The sequence below is a fragment of the Mirounga leonina genome, unplaced genomic scaffold (assembly GCF_011800145.1).
Source record: "Mirounga leonina isolate KUSES-001 unplaced genomic scaffold, KU_Mleo_1.0 Mir_93, whole genome shotgun sequence".
Taxonomy (NCBI): Eukaryota; Metazoa; Chordata; class Mammalia; order Carnivora; family Phocidae; genus Mirounga; species Mirounga leonina.
Window position 1 is genome coordinate 48,605,314 of NW_023270854.1, and position 19,756 is coordinate 48,625,069.

Genomic DNA, 19,756 nt, shown 5'->3' on the forward strand with positions numbered 1-19,756 from the left:
GTTTCTTTCCTGTGAATATGTCATGGTAAATAGCTTTTGCTATTTCTTGCCAGTCTATTTCCCTAGTTTTGTTCCTCAAACCTGGCTTCTGAATTTTCTGACAATGCTTGAAAGTTTTTCCCACTCTGAAAATAAATACTAAAATTCTCACACATTTTAATTTACTATATTTTAACTCCTAATTAATTTTTAATGATTAAATTTTTTCTGGACATGACCTCACTTTTTTATTTTTTAATTTTATTATGTTATGTTAGTCACCATACAATACATCATTGGTTTTTGATGTGGTGATCCACGATCCATTGTTTTCGTATAACACCCAGTGCTCCATGCAGTACGTGCCCTCCTTAATACCCATCACTGGGTTAACCAACCCCCTCTCCCCCCTCCCTTCTAAAACCCTGTTTGTTTCTCAGGTCCATAGTCTCTCATGGTTCATCTCTCCCTCCAATTCCCCCTCCCCATTTTTCCCTTCCTTCTCCAAATGTCCTCCATGCATAACCTCACTCTTAAACCAAAATTCCCCAGATGGTTACCTACTTGTCCTGACACCAATTGTTGAATAATCTTTTCTTCATTAATTTGAAAGTAATTAGTACTACCTTTATATGTACTAGCTTGCCTTATTCACTTGGCCCTATTTTTGGAGTCTCTGTTTTCTCTTGTCTATTGATTTGTTGGAATTAAATTGTTAATTATTACACCTAAGTGACACAAATCTACACCCCATTACTTTCTAAGTTTGATTTGTGTATGTGTGTGTTATAAACTGGTATGTGATATTTTCTTCTATTATGTATTTCAGCTGATTGTTGTTTATTTAAAGCTTTTGATTTTGATTTTTAATTTTTAAAATTCTCTTTTATAAATTCACATACTAATTTTTTGTTTTTCTTCCTTGCAAATAATAATTTGCATGTATAATATCTATGTGGTCAAGATTTTTCCCTCCTCCCTAGAAGCTTGAGGATCATCTTTTTGTCTTCATGATACACTTTTTAACATCTTTTTTTTTTTTTTAAAGATTTTATTTGTCAGAGAGAGGGAGTGAGCATAAGCAGGGGGAGTGGCAGGCAGAGGGAGAAGCAGGCTCCCTGCTGAGCAAGGAGGCCGATGTGGGACTCGATCCCTGGACCTCAGGATCATGACCTGAGCCAAAAGCAGACGCTTAACTGACTGAGCCACCCACGCACACCTTAACATCTTTTTTTAAAAATCATTTGTGCTAGGTGCTATTGGCCCTTTAAATCTGGAAACTCAGGCGCCTGGTTTTAGTTTTTGGCTTTGCATAGTTTGTTTCTGCCAAGCTATTTATTTCCTGTTTTTTTTTTTTTTTCTTTTTCATTTTAAGGTTTTCCTCATGCATTGTGATTCTTTTTTTTTTTTTTTTTTTTAAAGATTTTATTTATTATTTGACAGAGAGAGAGATAGCAAGAGCAGGAACACAAGTAGGGGGAGTGGGAGAGGGAGAACTAGGCTTCCTGCCGAGCAGGGAGCCCAATGAGGGACTCGATCCCAGGACCCTGGGATCATGACCTGAGCCGAAGGCAGACGCTTAACGACTGAGCCACCCAGGCGCCCCTATGTATTGTGATTCTTGTTTGTTTGTTCAGAGTTACAAGTGAGACACTAAAAGTGATTTGGAAGTTTTGTGTGTTTGGATGGTGGGTGGGCTGGTAGTTTCTTGACTGTAGGGTGTGAGTGTGTGTGTGTGTGTGTGCACATGCATGTGCATGTGCACACTTAACTGGGTATTTTTTTAGTTCTTTTATCTCTAGGCCTGTCAAATTCATTAAAAAATGGTCTTCCAGTTTCCTTCCAGGAGTGTACAGGCTTGGCTGCTTCCTCTAGGAGTTTCTTCAATAGGCAGAGAGGACTTTTAAGTGGATGGAATGGGTTTCAGCACTGTGTGTACTCCTACTTATTCTGTCTGTTGTCCGTATGATACTTTTCCCCTCCCCTGTCACTCGTGAGCCCCCAAACTAAAGGCCTTTTGTTACACTCTTTCCAGAGATTTATACTAGGGTCTTCAGGGATATGGGGCAGTTTTCTGGTGCTAGTAATTGGAATGGCAGTCTTGGCATCTTCCTGCTTTTTTGAGTCCTATTTTCATCCTCATCTCCTGTGGAGCCTGGGACTGGCAGTTCCTGAGTTTTGGGAGATTCTGTGGTTTTAAGTAGAGCTGCTTCTCCGCTTTCCCCATTTCCAGCTTAGGATTCAAGTTTTCTTGAGTCTAGAGGTTATTATTTGTCATTCTTTGTAACTTCCATATTTTTTATTTTTACCATTTACTCTTTATCCTTCGGGTTTATGGTTTCGTCTTGTTTTAATCTATTGCTTTTTTAAAGTAGGTTTTACACAAGAGTAGAGGAAAATGTATGTGTTTAAATCTGCCTTTTTAACTGTGTATCAGTGTTTTTCTATGTACGAGTAATTGTATGCACTCTTTTCCCTCAAAATAGGATTTTACTTTACCAGTTTAGCCCATTATATGTATGTATTATGAATTGTGTTTTGTATTTTATTTTTTTAAAGATTTTATTTATTTATTTGAGAGAGAGAGAATGAGAGAGAGCAAGCACATGAGAGGGGGGAGGGTCAGAGGGAGAAGCAGACTCCCTGCCAAGCAGGGAGCCCGATGCGGGACTCGATCCAGGGACTCAGGATCATGACCTGAGCCGAAGGCAGTCGCTTAACCAACTGAGCCACCCAGGTGCCCGTGTTTTGTATTTTAAAACTTTTTTTTTTACAACATAAAATGGACTGTTTACTTCAGGTTAGAAATACTAAAATGAAGTGGTATGTATAAAGTGAATTCTGAAGACTAATGATAGGACAGTGTAAAATTGTGGAGTGTTGTATTTGATGAATGGTGAATGAAAATTTACATATTTGCTCCTTTTAAACATTTTTTAAAACTTTTTTTTTTTAGGTGCTGTGTTATGTGTTAAGAAGGATACTTTAAGGAATGATTTTGCCAAATTTTCATGAGTTATGGTGGCTGAAAGATCAAGTCTGTCTTGTGGGAAAAGAATTGTAAGTAACTTCAGGGAATAAACTGATAAATTTTGACTATTCTATGCTTATATAAAACAAGTTACTGATTACTTATAGGAATGTACTTTGGGATACTTTATTTTGTTAGCCTTAAATATACAGACTAAATAATTAAAAAGGAGAAGTTAGGTTTATATAAATCGGTATTATTTCTGTATAGTATTAGCATTGCCATATTTCTTGGATTGTACAAAATTTAATTTTAATTTTTTTTAATTTTTCAGAAATGGCAGCACAAAAGGAAATCTATATTAATAGAGTATTTTATTAAACGAAAGAGGTTAGATAAAAACTTTAAACTAACAGTCTCAGCAAACAAGGAAAGAAACCTGTTAGCTGTAAGACATGTTTCAAATGAATCGAAGTCCAGTAACTGTAGACTTCAGAAGAAAAAAGTTTTCAAAATCTTTGTCAAAACAGGTCAGTGATAAATAACTCCTCCAGTAATAGGGCTAGGCCTGAATACCATTATTAATTGAAAAATTAACAGATTGAACCTGAATTCAGTTTTTGTCATAAAAAGTTCTAAAAATATCAAATTAGAATTAAATTTTCCTCAAATTTCTATTGCCTTGTCCAGAAGTAAAGCAAATATCTTTCAGCCTTCATACCAGCTTTTCTCATGTCCTAGGGATGACCGAAACCTTACTTGAAGCAAACTAGTATTTTTGTTGAAAATGTACATCAGCCTCAAAGTTGATTCTTAAGACCTCCTCAGTAATAATACTAGACATTGAGCATTCGCACCTACCAGGACACGAAAATCCTCTCAAAAGCTACTTCAGAAAAGGAGGACCTTACTCAGGAATGATGTCCATTCAGGAGAAATCAAAAGAAAATTCCTCCAATGTTATTAAAAAAAGTGAAGATAAGAATTTAGAAACACAAATTCAAGGTTCTCAAACGAATCTGGCAAAAAAATCAGGTCCAAAGGAAACTGTAAAATCAGTGGTTAAATCTTCTAGTGAGAGTAAAATAAATCAACCTGAATTAGGAACATGCATGAGTACAAGGTCAGCAAAAGCTGCATCCAATGATAAAAAAGCTAGTAAATCCATTAACAAAAATATGGTGACTGTGAAGGGACATTCACAACAAAAATCTACAAAAAAGAAGAAATTACCTCAGAAAAAGTCAGTGCATGGAACTCCTAAATCAGATGAACACCGGAGATCACAAAGACTGCAACAGTTAACAGAAGTTTCAACAAGGTCTCTGCGTAATAGAGAAATTCAGGGTCAGGTTCAAGCAGTTAAACAGACTTTGCCACCAAGAAAAGAGTACTGTAACAATTCTCAAAGTAAATCTAGTAAAGTTAAAACAAGTCAAAAACATGTGAAAAGAAAAGTACCCGAAATAAAGTCTGACTCTAAAGAGGATGAAAATCTAGTAATTAATGAAGTAATAAATTCCCCCAAAGGAAAAAAACGCAAAGTAGAGCATCAAACAGCTTCTACTTGTAGTTCTCAGTGCATAAAAGGATCTGAAAAGTGTCTTCAGAAGAATGCTAGAAAAGAGGAAACAAAATCTGTGCCTGTAACTTCTGAGATAAATAGATCAAAAATGGTTACTTCAGCAGTCTCTAAAAAGAATGAGGTGAAGAAGTCAGTTCATACACAAGTGAATACTAGTGCAAAATCCCAAAAAAGTCCACAGCCATCAGTGCCTGAACAAAGTGTAGGTAATGAGCTGGAGCAAGTGGGAAAGAGCAAACGAGGTAGCATTCTTCAGCTCTGTGAAGAAATTGCTGGTGAGATTGAGTCCGATACTGTAGAGGTAAAAAAGGAATCTTCACAAATGGAAAGTGTAAAGATGGAGAAGCCTACAGAAATAAAATTGGAGGAGACTGATAATGAAAGACAAATACTTCTTCAAAAGGAAACAAATCAGGATGTTCAGTGTAGTCGTTTCTTCCCCAGTAGAAAAACAAAGCCTGTGAAATGTATACTAAATGGAATAAACAGCTCAACTAAAAAGAACTCCAACTGGACTAAAATTAAACTCTCAAAATTTAACTCTGTGCAGCAAAATAAGTTGGACTCTCAAGTTTCCCCTAAATTGGGCTTAATACGAACCAGTTTTTCACTCCCAGCCTTAGAAATGCATCATCCAGCGACTCAAAGTACATTTTTAGGGACAAAACCACATAATGATAAAAATATAGCTTGCCGACAGGAAGAAATGAAAGAAATTAATTCTGAAGAAGTTAAAACTAATGATGTTACAGTTGAAGTTAATAAAACCACAAAAAGGGCTCCTGAAAATTGTCGTTTGGATAATCAGATAAAACCACCCCCAGACCCACCGTTGGATAACCAGATGAAAGATTCTTTTGAATCAACACCAGATAAGGTAATTTATTTTCATTATGCACAGTAGAGGTACATGAGCACTTTCTATTAAATAAGTTTTTACAGCATATTTTAGCTTAAGAATCAAGTCATAAAAGACAGGAGTCATTTGTTAAGGTATCCTATACAGTTGTTAGTAGTGTTTTATTAACTCAGTCTTGTAGTGAGTGATAGAACTTCCTGGTTTCTTTAGATGTCTGACCTTTACATAAATTCTTCTCATTGCTTCCTTATTTTCATCTTTCATTTTTATTTTATTTTATTAATTAATATTTTTATTTATTTGACAGAGAGAGACACAGTGAGAGAGGGAACACAAGCAGGGAGAGTGGGAGAGGGAGAAGCAGGCTTCCTGCGGAGCAGGGAGCCCGATTTGGGGCTTGATCCCAGGACCCTGGGATCATGACCTGAGCCGAAGGCAGACGCTAATGACTGAGCCATCCAGGCGCCCTTTATTCTTATTTTATATGCAGCATGAAGCTGTTGAATTCTAGCTTTTCTTTTTCTTATTTAAAATTTTTTTGAGTATAATTGATGCACAGTGTTATGTTAGTTTCTGGTGTACAACATAGTGATTTAACATCTCTATACATTATGCTTTGCTCACAAGTGTAGCTACCACCTATTACCATACAGTGCTATTATAATATCATTGCCTATATTCCCTATGCTCTACCTTTTATTCTGATGACTTATTCATTCCATAACTGGAAACCTGTATCTCTCACTCCCCTTCACTCATTTGCCCATTCGCTTACCCCCTAACTTTTCTTTATTTAACACACTGATTTGCTTTTTCTTTTAATTTTAACTATGTTTCATAGTGACTAAAATACAGAAATTAAACTTGGGCCTTATTCTGACCAAATTGTTAAAATTAATTTTAGCCGGCAGATCAATCCCTTTTTTCCACCTGATAAAATTGAAAAATTAAACATTTCTAGTAGTAGGGGTGCCTTTTAAGTTTGACTTGTGTGATCACATTGTGAAGAGTTGGGCAAATAAAATGTCTGAAAGATGTAAATAATTCAATTTTCAGTTTAAGAATAAGATTGTAGTGGCAAAGAATTTTTTAAAATGGAAAAGTAAATTGAAAAATAGGATCTAAAAAAAGTAAACAGAATCTAATAGCTTGAAGAAACTTTAATGATTATCTGAGGAAGTAGTTTGAAACTAAAAGCAGCTGAGCCAATTTTTTTTTCAGATTGAATCATAGGTAAAATCCCAGTATCTAAACCAATAAGCAGAAATTTTTTATGCATAGAACCATGGAGCTCTATATTTTTGAGACACTTCACTAATTGTTTCAGTTGTTTTAGTTTGGTATTGAGAAAACTAAGCGCAGTAGAGGAATGTGATTTAGGTCACATGTTTGAGGGCACAAACAGGATTGAATTTTCAGGTGTTCTGATTCTCAGCCCACCATTTTTTCTACAGTTACGTACTTTGAACATTAGGTCATTTGAGAAAAAAATCATTGTGAGTAGAGAAAAAAGTTATGTCATCATAAAGTTTTGGGAATGATTTAAAGTTCTCTTTAGAGATACTTTGTTCTAGGAGCAAATTCGAATGAGTGAGGAGTCTGGGCTTTATGCCACAAGCCATGAAAATAGATCATTGTCTATTCTTGTGGAGTACAAATCAAATTGAAGGGAACAGATACCATATGGTACTCTTAGATTTTATTTTCTGAACAAATGGTAATGAAAGCACCAATTAGAAGATAATTATTCAAATAGTGATAGTAATTAGAAGTAAGTAGTGAGTGGTAGTGTGAGTAACAAGTGTGGCTTCCATCAGAGATGGGGTGGCTCTCTATTCAGGGTATGTTTTGTCAGCAAATTGATAGCGATACTCCAGGTGTAGCTGCATTGTTTATCTTCTACTCCTTGCTACATAAATGCCTGTCAAAATTCAGTTTGTGAAGTCAGTCATGGGAATAAAAGGTACAGCATAGGGAATATAGTTAGTGATATTGTAGTAGCATTGTATGATGACAGATGGTAGGTACACTTGTGAGCATAGCATAATGTATAGAGAGGTGTTGAATCACTATGTTGTACAGCTGAAATTAACATTGCATGTTAACTAAAATAAAAGAAGCCCTCGTTTGTGGAGAATTACACTGAAGAATAAGAAATGTAATCCTTTGGCGTAAACTACTAGAATAGAGATGCTTACTTAGATCACATTATTTTGACCTATAATATTGCTTTTACTGAAATTTACTTTGGATTTGTACAGTCCGTCTCTCTTGAGGTGCATTGTAAGAAACTGTCCTATGAAATTTGTGTTAAAAATTTTATTTACATTTGTAAATTCTTGGGTATTTCAAACATTCAGAATGCTACAGAAACTAATGTTACACTTGTGTCTACCACCCAAATTTGACAAAAACTAATATTTTATTGAATTCAGGTCTTTTAAAATAAGAGAAGTACGTTACAGATACAGGAAAAAGCCATATCTTCCTCTTCTTTCCATTCAGCTCTCTTCCCAGAGTTAAACATGTTTGTGAAGTTGGTGGGGATCTTTTCTTTTTTTATTTTTATGATTTCACTGTCTATGTGTATATATATCCGTAAAGAATACTAAAGCACTCTTTGTGTTTTAAATGTTTTATATGTGTTTTTATGTTACGTTTTAAGTGTTTAAATATTAAATGTCTTAAATGTTAAATGCTAACATAGTTGGTCTGTGTGTGTTGTGTGTGTGTGGTTTTTTGCAACTTGGTTTTGTGCAGTCAACATTTGATACTTACCAATACATGGGTATTTTAATAGCTGTAAATGAGTATACCACAATTTATGTTTTCCTCTTCTAAAGCCCTTTCGGTTTGTTTCTATTTTCACCAATACCAGTGATGTGATCACTTTCACAGAGTGATCAGGAAATGTGGTAACCATGTCAGTTCAAGACATAGTTGTGCCTGCTGTGTCCAAGACATTGTGCTAGGGCTGCAGAAGAGGAAATGTTTCCTGCCTTTAAGGAATTTCCATTGTAGCAGTCACTTAAGAGATTTCTCTTCTTGCCATGAGCACTAAGAATTGAGGTAGCTTAGGGTCCGCCTGGGTGGCTCAGTCATTAAGCGTCTGCCTTTGGCTCGGGTCATGATCCCAGGGTCCTGGGATCGAGCCCCACATCAGGCTCCCTGCTCAGCGGGAAGTCTGCTTCTCCTGCTCCCACTCCCCCTGCTTGTATTCCCTCTCTCGCTGTCTCTCTCTCTCTCTCTGTCAAATAAATAAATAAATAAAATCTTAAAAAAAAAATTGAGGTAGCTCAGTTTAACTATCATAATAGCTTTTGGTTAATGACATAATAGCCTTTGGTGAACACTGCCTTTTTGTTAGTCAGAGGAGAGCTTCATAGAATTGTCACCACAATCTACGCTGTAGTTTCTCTTATTACCTACATATTACAGGTGAGGAGAGTGAGGCTTAGAAATTTAAGTAACTTACCTGAGTGACTTATAAGTGGTAGAGCTAGGATTTAAACTGAGATTGACTGGCTTCAATGTGTAGCGGGGTTATACTTCGGGAGGAAGGAGAATATAAGAACAAACCTTACATCATACGAAATCTTTTTCTGTGGCTGCCTGTAATTTTTATGTCAGTCTCAGCAGTACTGAGAAATGATGGTTGATAAGGCTAAGCATTTGATAGGCCTTCTTTTAATTCTTTGGGCTGAATTTAAATTATTTGAACATGGGGCACCTGGGTGGCTCAGTCGGTTAAGTATTGGACTCCTGATTTTTGCTCAGGTCATGATCTCAGGGTTCTCGGATGGAGCCCCTTGTCAGGCTCCTTGCTCAGTGGGGAGATTGCTTGAGATTCTCTCTCCTTCTTTGTCTGCCCTCTCTCTCGGCCCCTCTTCCCACTCTTACGTGCTCTTTCTAAAATAAATACATCTTTAAAAAAAATTTGAACCTTATGAATTTTAAAGCCCAGCTATTTTATTATGTTTTTTTTTAAGCCAGTAACTTACTAAATTCCTTCCTATTTAATAGAGATTAATTAGTAATTTGTCATTGTTCTTGTTTTTAATTTTTTGCTTTTTGAATGACAAAAATTGTTCACCTTTTCAAAAATACTCAAAAATAATGTTACGTGTTGAGTGTATAATCACAATACAGATACAGCCAATGTTAATAGAGTTTGGAGTATTTTTTTTTTTTTCGGTAGTTACTGATTATCAGCTTTGACAGTGTTCTGATGTAGGGGATCTTGGGAATACAAAGATAAATATAATATGTTCTTTGCTCTTAAGAGTTACAGAAGATGAATCAAAAACAAATAACTAACTGATATTAGTAATAAGGACATGAAAGAGGTAGAGGTGAAATAGATGGAGAATTATTCCAAATTTGGGAAAAGGGCATGAGGAAACTTGGAGAAGGCTTCATGGAAAAGGTTGATATTTAAGTAATGAGTTGATATAGGGGGAAAGGTTCTAGATCAGCACTATCCAATAGAAATGTAATGTGAACCACATATTTATTTAAAATTTTCTGGTAGCCACCTTAAAAAGAATAACACACTGGTAAAATGAATATATTTTATTTAATCTATCATATAAAAATACTATCATTTCAGCATGTAATCCATTTTTTTAGATTTTTTAATTTATTTTTTATTTATTTATTTGCGAGAGAGAGAATGAGAGACAGCATGAGAGGGAGGAGGGTCAGAGGGAGAAGCAGACTCCCTGCTGAGCAGGGAGCCTGATGTGGGACTCGATCCCAGGACTCCAGGATCATGACCTGAGCCGAAGGCAGTCGCTTAACCAACTGAGCCACCCAGGCGCCCCAGCATGTAATCCATTTTAAAAATTGAGATATTTTACTTTTTTTTTGTAGTCTTAAAAATCTGGTGTGTGTTTTATATTTACAACATAGTCTCAAATCAGTCATTCATACTAATGAGATTTTAAGTCAGATAAGGCATGGCTACTGTATTGAACAGTGCAGATTTAGATAGATGAAAGAGGCAGAAATAGAATATATCTGTGGAATTTGCAAGTTTTTCAGTATAGCATGAAGGGGAATAATGGGAACTGATGCTAAGAGGGTAGCTGTGGGGAGATCAAGAGACTTTTAAGGCATATCAGTGTGAATTACTCCAACTATAAAGTATTACCTTAAATTTTCTTACTATGCTAAAATTCACTGAAAGTATCTTGGGATAAGTCCCAAAGGTTGATATGAAGGCAAATATTAACATCTTGAATTTTATATATTCAGAATTTCAGTCTATGTTTGGAATCCAAGCTTGAAAACAGTCCAGTGGGAAATACCTCTACTGTTTCAGCTCTGCCCAGTCAAGCAAAAATTGGTACAGGGGAGAATAAAGTTCCAGGTAAACTTTGAAAATATTATTTGGATTTCTCAGTGTTCAGAGATATTTTTGTCAGTATGGTAGAAAACAATACTGATCGCCAAATAGGCCAGTTAAATCCTTAAATCCTTCTGAACTATTGCGTGTGTTTTTCAAATGTGTGATTATCACCATTCTTTTTTGTTTTTTGTTTTTATCTTTACTACCATTCTTTGGGGTAGAATTGCTTTTATTTCTTACCTTGTTTAAATTAAGTATGAAAAAATAAAAAATAAAATGGCCTGGATGATCAATAAGATTGGGTCCAAAACAGAAACAAAGCACATTAGCCAAAGGTCAACTAACTTGGACAACTTTAACTTTTCCTTTAGAAAATCCATTGTTTCTTTATTTAAGTTTTAAATGTTTTCCCAAAACATTTTTGGGGAACGAGGTATAAAAATAAAGTACTAGTTTACACATATTGATAAATCGTAAAAATAAATAATTTATGATTCTTTGACTCACCACCAAAAGTCCTTTTGTCTATCTTAAATCTTTTATTTTGTTTATGACTTACTTTCTGGAGAAGTATTACTTAATGAATTGCGTTAGTTAGTGGTAGGAGCTTATTTTTCAAGTACAAAGACTGTGTTTTTCCACTTCAGATTCTTATCTTTAATCCTCACTCAGTTTTCCATGTTAGTGATTCTGTCTTTGAAAGGATTTAATAAATGCTGAAGGCCACCTGGCTGGCCCAGTCAGTGGAGCTTACTTAAAAAAAATAAAAAAATTGCAATTTGGGCAGTTATGCCATACAAAGACTTTTTTTGTGTGACCTTGTAAAAATTTTTTGACAATACATTGTTTGAGCTGTTGGATGGGGATTTGCTCACCTATATCAGATGAAGCCTGAGGGTATATAGAAAATAAATTCCTAATTCCTGTTTCTCTCTGCTGAAGGAAAGGTATACATGGAGCAGTATATTGAGGTCAGACAATGTCTTTCATTGCATATTATTTAACCTTTTCTCTTAGTGGAGGAAAGAGAAGTATAATACAAATATGAGAAATGTACTACTTATTCATTAGAAAAGAAAATGAATTGATTATTGCATTATTTATTAATGTGATTAAAACTCTAGAAACTACAATTAAAAAATTCATTATAATTAACATACAGTTTTATATTAGTTTCAGGTGTACAGTATAGTGATTCAACAATTCAATACATTACTCATTGTTCATCATGATAAGTGTACTCTTAATCCCCTTCACCTGTTTCACCCATTCCTCTACCCACCTCCCCTGTGGTAACCACCAATTTGTTCTCTATATTTAAGAGTCTTTGTCTCTTATTTTCCTTGTTTTGTTTCTTAAATTCCTACAGATGAGTGAAATCACATGGTATTTATCTTTCTCTGACTTATTTCACTTAGCATTACACCCTCTAGATCCATCCATGTTGCAACTGGCAAGATTTCATTCATTTTTATGGCTGAGTAATATTCTATTGTATGTATGTATATATACCACATCTTTTTTATCCACTCATCTATTGATGGACACTTGGGTTGCTTCCATAATTTGGCTATTTTAAATAATGCTGCAATAAACATAGGGGTGCATATAGCTTTTTAAATTGGTATTTTTGTATTCTTTGGGTAAATACCCAGTAGTAGAATTACTGGACCATATGGTAATTCTATTTTTAATTTTTGAGAACCCCCATACTGTTTTCCACAGTAGCTGTACTAATTTGCATACCCACCAACACTGCAGGAGGGTTCCTTTTTCTCCACATCCTCGCCAACACTGACTGTTTCTTATAGACTACAATTCTTTTTAAACAAAGAAATGTTCCCATTTGTTTCCATTTAGAGATTGTATAATTATATAGGCATTTACACAGGTTGCTTTATTGTTCAGTGCTAGTGATTGGTGAAACTAGAAGACACTGCTAATCTACCATTGGATCTCTTTGTGGCTCTGTAGAGCCTTTTTCTCCCTCTTTTCTGAAGAGTAATTTCTAGAAAGGGGCTCTAATTTAATCAAATGATTTTTATTAAAAATAAAACATTTAGTGCATTGTTCTCTTTTTTTTTCTTTGTAATGATTTTCAGCCTATTAGATGGAGAGGTAGTACAAAGATTAACGTGTAACTCACTTTCTTGATTAAATTACAGGTTCAGCTCCCAAACAACATACTATACTCAGTAACCAGACACCTAAGGCCAGTGATGACAGGTAAGACATTAGTTTAATACAAGAATAAATAGAAGAACTGTTAAAAGATAAACTGAGGCTTTTACGGTTTTTGTTTATTTGAACAAAAATCAGTTCGAATTGGGCAGTATCCAGTCTTGCAGATAGAAAGGAGCACCAAGGAGCTGTAACATGAAAGACTTTTATAGGCAGAAAGGAGTGGGAATAAGGAAATTACAACTGGCAAAAAAGCGGGTTGATTATTGCAAAGTTACTTTCCTTTGGGAGAGATGGCAGAGGTCTTTCAGGCAAATCACCTAACTAGTGCTAATTAGGTGATTTCTGAATGGTTTAAGATTCCATTTCTGGAAGAATCAAGACTAAGTCTGAGTTCGGTAATATGGGGCTTAGCATAAGCAACTCCATTTTGGACCTGTTGTCTTGTTTTTAACAGAACTTAAGGATTTTATACTTACCTTTCAAGTTTGGGGTATTTTTCCCTAAAACCTTGTGCTGGTAATCCACAGTTTTTCATGTAGAAAGAATGTGATATTCACAAGTTCTGTTTTCATTTTACTTTTTTTTTGTGCCTATACATATGTTTTATAGCTTTTTTTTTTTTTTTTTTAACTTATGGTATTATGGGCATCTTTTCTTTATTACCTCATTCTGTTAAATCTGTATTAGATTTCATTGTGTGAATATTCCATTGTTTATTTAACGGTTCTCCACTTTATAGACATTTTGGTTTCTAGTTAATTTCTGTCCAAGAAAAAGTTCTGCAATAAACACAAGCATCTTTGCCCATTTGTATTACTATATCTAGGATAAGTTTATAGCTATAGGACTTAGTCTGCATTGCCATATTTTCCTCCAGTGTGTGTCTTTTTATACTTCCAGCAACAGTGTTTTGAGAATGCACCTTTCTGCAAACCCCTTGAAGTACTGGGTATTATCAACATGTAAAAGTGTTTTAAGTGTTTTAAAAGCATTCCATTCTCTTTAATGTCAGAATAAAGTTAAATCTGACTTATTTTGCTTTAGAGATTACTGGAAACAGTATTTAGGACAAACTGTAGTAACTAAGATGGCTAAAAATTACCCCAAAAACTTAAACCTTATTCAAATTATAGTAGGTACAGCAGTTTTTTATTTGTTGAAAATTAGTAATTTTCTTCCCTTGATTTTTAAAAGGTTACTTTTCCCCCACTGGAGTTGAAAATTGTTGAGTGTTGTATAGAACAAGTTTATTTTTTTTTCCTTTTTAGTGATTTGAAGTGATAACAGCTTTATAACATTTAATGGTGTGACTTTTTTTTTTTTTTTTTAAGGGAGACACCACCAAATCATTCTTGGCCTAAGTGTAATTCCCATTCGGAGATAACAATTCCAAAGGACTTGAAACTAAAAGAAGCAGAGAAAGTTGATGAAAAACAGTTGATCATAGTAAGTATCCAACTGACCTTTTTGGTGAAGAGTTATTATAATCATCTTACTTATGCACATTGTTAAAGAGTAAGTTCATCCTTTTTTCCAAAGAGCCTTTTTTTCACCATAAACCATTATGGAAATATTTCTGCTGTCATTACAACCACCCTTCTGGCCCTCCAGTAGTGAGACCCTCCTGCCACAAATAAAAACTCAAAATCCCCATGCTTTTAGTTTTATTTATGACAGATTGATACTTTATTTTACATTTATTTTATCATTTGTTACTTTCTTAAATATGTCATTTGATGTACCTCGTTTTAGTAGTTGGTTTAAATATTAAAATAACATGGAGCTTAATGCATAAAATGATTTTAAATATCTGTATTTTAGTGTATTTTATAATTTTAAAACTGTGTTTTATAGGAAGATAAACCAATAGTTAATTTGAAATAGAAATTAACCACTCTGCGGTTTGGTGGCAAGTTGTAAAAGAGAGGGAGATATTTTGATTGATTAAAAATCTAATTTGAGTGGTGCCTGGGTGGCTCAGTCATTAAGCATCATGACCTTCGGTTCAGGTCATGATCCCAGGGTCCTGGGATTGAGCCCCGCATCAGGCTCCCTGCTCCGTGAGAGGCCTGCTTCTCCTTCTCCCACTCTCCCTGCTTGTGTTCCCTCTCTCGCTGTGTCTCTCTCTGTCAAATAAATAAATAAAATCTTTAAAAAAAAAATCTAATTTGAACGAGTGAGCACACTCTGAAAAAATGAAGGGACCCAAAATAATAGGAAAGTTTTGTGTACTTCCAGTCAACATTATCAATAGGAGTTTTTTGGAGTAGATTATTGATTCTAACTTTAATATAGAGGAATTACTTTGTAAGAATTATTTGGAAGTTTTTGAGAAAGTTTAATCAGGAAAAAGTTTCATCAGATTTGATAACATTTCTGTTGTTAAATCAGTATGATAGTGAAACAGGATTAGACTAGTAGAATCTAGAGCTTCACTGTCCAATATGGTAGCCACATGTGGCCATTTAGTATTTGAAATGTGGCTCATCAGAACTGTGATACACTATTAGTGTAAATGTATTTACTGCATTTTAAAGACTAGTACAGAAAAGGGAATGTAAAGTATTTCACTAATAAGTTTTTATTTAGTATATGTTGACATAATATTTGGGATATGTTTTGTTGAATAAAATACTAAAATTAATTTCACATGTTTGTTTTGCATCCTTTAACATGGCTACAAGAAAATTTAAAATTACATTTGTGGCTTGCACTTCTATTCAGTTGTTCTGGTCAAGAGTTGATGATGATGTTAATGATCATTATAGCAGCTAATATTTTTTGAATACATTGTTTTATGTATTCCACTCATAAAAACTTAATTAAGCCTTAGTTTTTAAAATATGAGGTAGGGACTATTATTTCCCATTTACCAATTAAGAAACCGAGGAAGAGATGTTTTTTTTTTAAATTTTTTTTATTTATTTTTATTTTTATTTATTTTTTATTCTTATGTTAATCCCCACCGAGGAAGAGATGTTTATTCAATACTATGAATACTGCCTGCTTGAAGGGATATTTGTACACTGGTGTTCATTAATCATAGCCAAAAGGTGAAAGCAATCAAAGTATCAAGGATGAATGGATAAACAAAATGTGGTGTATACATACAATGGAATATTATTCAGCCTTAAAACAGAAGAAATTCTGACGTGGCACAATGTGGTTGAACCTTAAGGACATTAAGCTAAGTGAAATAAGTCAGTCACAGAAAGACACATACTGCATGATTTCACTCCTGTGAGGTGCCTAGAGTAGTCAAATTCAGAGACAGTAGTATGGTAGTTTCTAGAAACTGGGAAGGAAAGTGGATTGGGAACGTATTGTTTAGTGGGTATAGAGTTTCAGTTTTGCAAAATGAAAAGAATTTTGAAGATTGGTTGCACAACAGTGTGAATATATGTAACACTACAGAACTGTACACTTAAAAATCGTTAAGATGGGAGTGCCTGGGTGGCTCAGTCGTTAAGCGTCTGCCTTCGGCTCAGGTCATGATCCCAGGTTCCTGGGATTGAGCCCCACATCGGGCTCCCCGCTCCATGGGAAGCCTGCTTCTCCCTCTCCCGCTCCCCCTGCTTGTGTTCCCTCTCTCGCTGTGTCTCTCTCTGCCAAATAAATAAATAAAATCTTTAAAAAAAAAAATTGTTAAGATGGTAAATATTGTTATATATGTCGTACCACAATTACAAAAAAATTTTTTTTAGCTGCCTGAAATAAATTTCATGTAACAATTTGTGAATAGTTTGAATCCTTTAGAGTGAACTTCCCTTAAGTTCTATACACACTTTTTTTTTTAAGATTTTTTTTTTTTTGACAGAGCGAGAGAGAGAGAGAGAGAGAGAGTACAAGCGGGGGGTGGGTGGCAGGCAGAGGGAGAGGGAGAAGCAGGCTCCCCGCTCAGCAGGGAGCCCGATGTGGGGCTCAATCCCAGGACCCCGAGATCATGACCCCAGCCGAAGCAGACGCTTAACCATCTGAGCCACTCAGGCACCCCCACAATCTTTTATTTACCATTTGATTTCTCTTTGCTACTTGTCCTAGTTCTAAGACACTAGAGATGCCATTGTCTTACATCTTATTTTTTGTAGTAATTCAGATTGCACAGTTTTAGAGTAGGAGGAGTAAAGGGATTATTCTTGTTTTTTTTTAAGGAGCTTATTTAATTGACAGAGGGAGCGAGAGAGAGCACAAGCAGGGGGACTGGGAGAGGGAAAATCAGGCTTCCTGCTGAGCAGGGAGCCCGATGCAGATTTGATCCCAGGACCCTGGGATCCTGACCTGAGCTGAAGGCAGAAACTTTTGACTGAGCCACCCAGGCACCCTAGTTTATTCTTTTTTTTAAACTTTATTTTTATTTATTTAGAGAAAAAGAGAGTGCACTAGTAGAAGGACAGAGGGAGAAGGAGGGAAAGAATCTTAAGCAGGCTCCACGCCCAGCGTGGAGCCCAGTGTGGGGTTCAGTCTCATGACCCCGAAATCATGACCTGAGCTGCAATCAAGAATCGGGTGCTTAACCAACCTGAGCCACCCAGACCCTCTATTAGTTTATTATTCTTAGACTTAGATCATACTGCTGAAAATTTCTTGTTGAATGAGGACAAGAATAGAAAACATTTTGTAAACAGTTACTATCCTACAGCACAAGTATGAATTATTGGAAAAGAGATGATTGTATTTTGTACTTATTTACTATGAAGATAATACAAAAAATTAATATTACCTTTTCTTAGGAGTTTCTAGTGACATCAAAATACTCTTTTTAATATTACAAACTAGAACAAAACCATTAAAAAGGGGGGAAATCAGAGGGGGAGATGAACCATGAGAGACTATGGACTCTGAGAAACAAACTGAGGATTTTAGAGGGGAGGGGGATGGGAGGATGGGTTAGCCCGGTGATGGGTATTAAGGAGGGTACGTATTGCATGGAGCTCTGGGTGTTATATGCAAACAATGAACCATGGAACACTACATCAAAAACTAATAATGAAATTAAAAAAAAATTAAAAAGAACATACTTTTTTTTTTTTTTTAAAGGTTTTATTTATTTTTTAAAGAGTGAGCGAAAGAGAAACAGCATGAGAGGGGAGAGGGTCAGAGGGAGAAGCAGGCTCCCCGCTGAGCTGGGAGCCCGATGTGGGACTCGATCCCAGGACCCTGGGATCATGACCTGAGCTGAAGGCAGACGCTTAACCATCTGAGCCACCCAGGCGCCAAAAAGAACATACTTTTAAGACATTAAAAAAATGAGTCTGTGAAAAACTATTTCCACTAAGCATTAACAGTGTAATTATTACACATATAGAATGTATCTTTGTTCTTATTTATAGAATATTTACTGTTTGGCGTTTAGGACTAAGATTGTAGTGTTAAAAGATCTTTCTCAGTTCTTTTCAAATATTAAATGCTGTGAATCGAGTGATCAGATTACTAAAATGGAAACAGTTCTTAATAAAATTACACACAGATTTCACAGATTTAATGTCTTCTTTTTTAATCAACACTGAATATTTTTTGTTATGTAGATTAAATACTTCTCCCTTTATGTTCCCATTATAGCTTTAGAGGCTGATGTTCTGGAATTATTCCTTTGGGAGGGGAAAAAAAACTTTTGTTTGTTTTTTATAAATAGGATGCAGGACAAAAAAGATTTGGAGCAGTTTCCTGTAATGTTTGTGGCATGCTTTACACAGCTTCAAATCCAGAAGATGAAACACAGCATCTGCTCTTCCACAACCAGTTTATAAGTGCTGTAAAATATGTGGTAAGTGGAGTTCATGACTTCTAAAATGCAGTATCAGATGACTAGGTCAGGATCTTAAAGAGATGAATTGCAAAATTTAAGACATTGAAAAATTTCTGTTTTTAGGAGGTGGTAATATATACAAAACTCTTCTATGTGTACCGGCTTATTTTAAAACAAAGTCAGACGTAAAACCAGCTAACTTTATTCTGCCTGGTTCATGTTGTGGGATTCTTTATTTAAGTTATATATTTAAAGCAGTTATTATACCTCATCTCTTCTAACAATGCTATCAACTTGAGTATTTAAAATTTTTTCTTTAATAATTATTAGCTGCTGATAAGCCTGTTTAATATTCATAATAGCTTAGCACAACTTTTTTTCTGAAAACTGATAGTGATGTATATTATACCAAATAGATGGTTTGGGAATTTTTCTTTACCTTCTTTTGCTATCATGAGAGTTTTTCTTTATAAAATTAAAAAAGAAAAATTCTTGAAGGTTAAGATCTCAGAATTTGCTGCGTACTTAAAAAAAAAATCCCACAAAGTAAATATGTTTGAGTATATATTTTTGTATGTGCATTAGAGGCACAATGGGTATTATTTAATAGTTATTTCTGGAAATGGCAAAATTTTGAATAATTTTGAACCATTTCAGATATCTTGTGAAAATAGTAATTTAATGTAATTGCTGTTTACCCATATCTGAAATGGAATCTATTTTTATTCTATACATGTTACCTTCAGTACTGTACACTCACATTAATAAGACCTCCAGGATATCTGAACTGAGATCACCAATTCATTTCATTATAGGCTTTTACATAAGCAACAGATGTTGGATTGTTTAAAGATCCTTATTAGCTTCAGTTAAATTTGTATCCTTATTTTTGGTTGAAGGGTTCATATTTATTGTTTCATTTATCCAGTTACTTCTACCCAAGATAGGTAGGGTTTTCTTTTTTCGTTCTCTACTGTGGTGATCCTTTATACTCCTTATCTCATCTGCCTTTTCCACACACACACCCTCTTCTGTCACCTAACTAAACGCAATATAAGCTGTGTGGACATAAAATATCTATA

At 34.9% G+C, this 19,756-nt stretch overlaps 1 protein-coding gene across 6 annotated transcripts in view; it reads left to right on the forward strand.

Annotated features, from left to right (window-relative positions):
* The window catches only part of ESCO1 (establishment of sister chromatid cohesion N-acetyltransferase 1), an 80,799-nt gene that overhangs the window by 30,990 nt on the left and 30,053 nt on the right, over positions 1-19,756 (forward strand). For all 6 annotated transcript variants that reach the window (XR_004677664.1, XR_004677663.1, XM_034996178.1 and 3 more), the window contains 6 exons: positions 2,936-3,039; positions 3,285-5,412; positions 10,651-10,765; positions 12,910-12,970; positions 14,260-14,374; positions 18,561-18,692. Coding sequence is in view for 4 of the 6 variants with exons in the window: in XM_034996178.1 (XP_034852069.1) it covers positions 3,868-5,412; positions 10,651-10,765; positions 12,910-12,970; positions 14,260-14,374; positions 18,561-18,692 (1,968 nt within the window). In the remaining 2 variants the exon portion in view is untranslated. The remainder of the gene's footprint in view (positions 1-2,935; positions 3,040-3,284; positions 5,413-10,650; positions 10,766-12,909; positions 12,971-14,259; positions 14,375-18,560; positions 18,693-19,756) is intronic.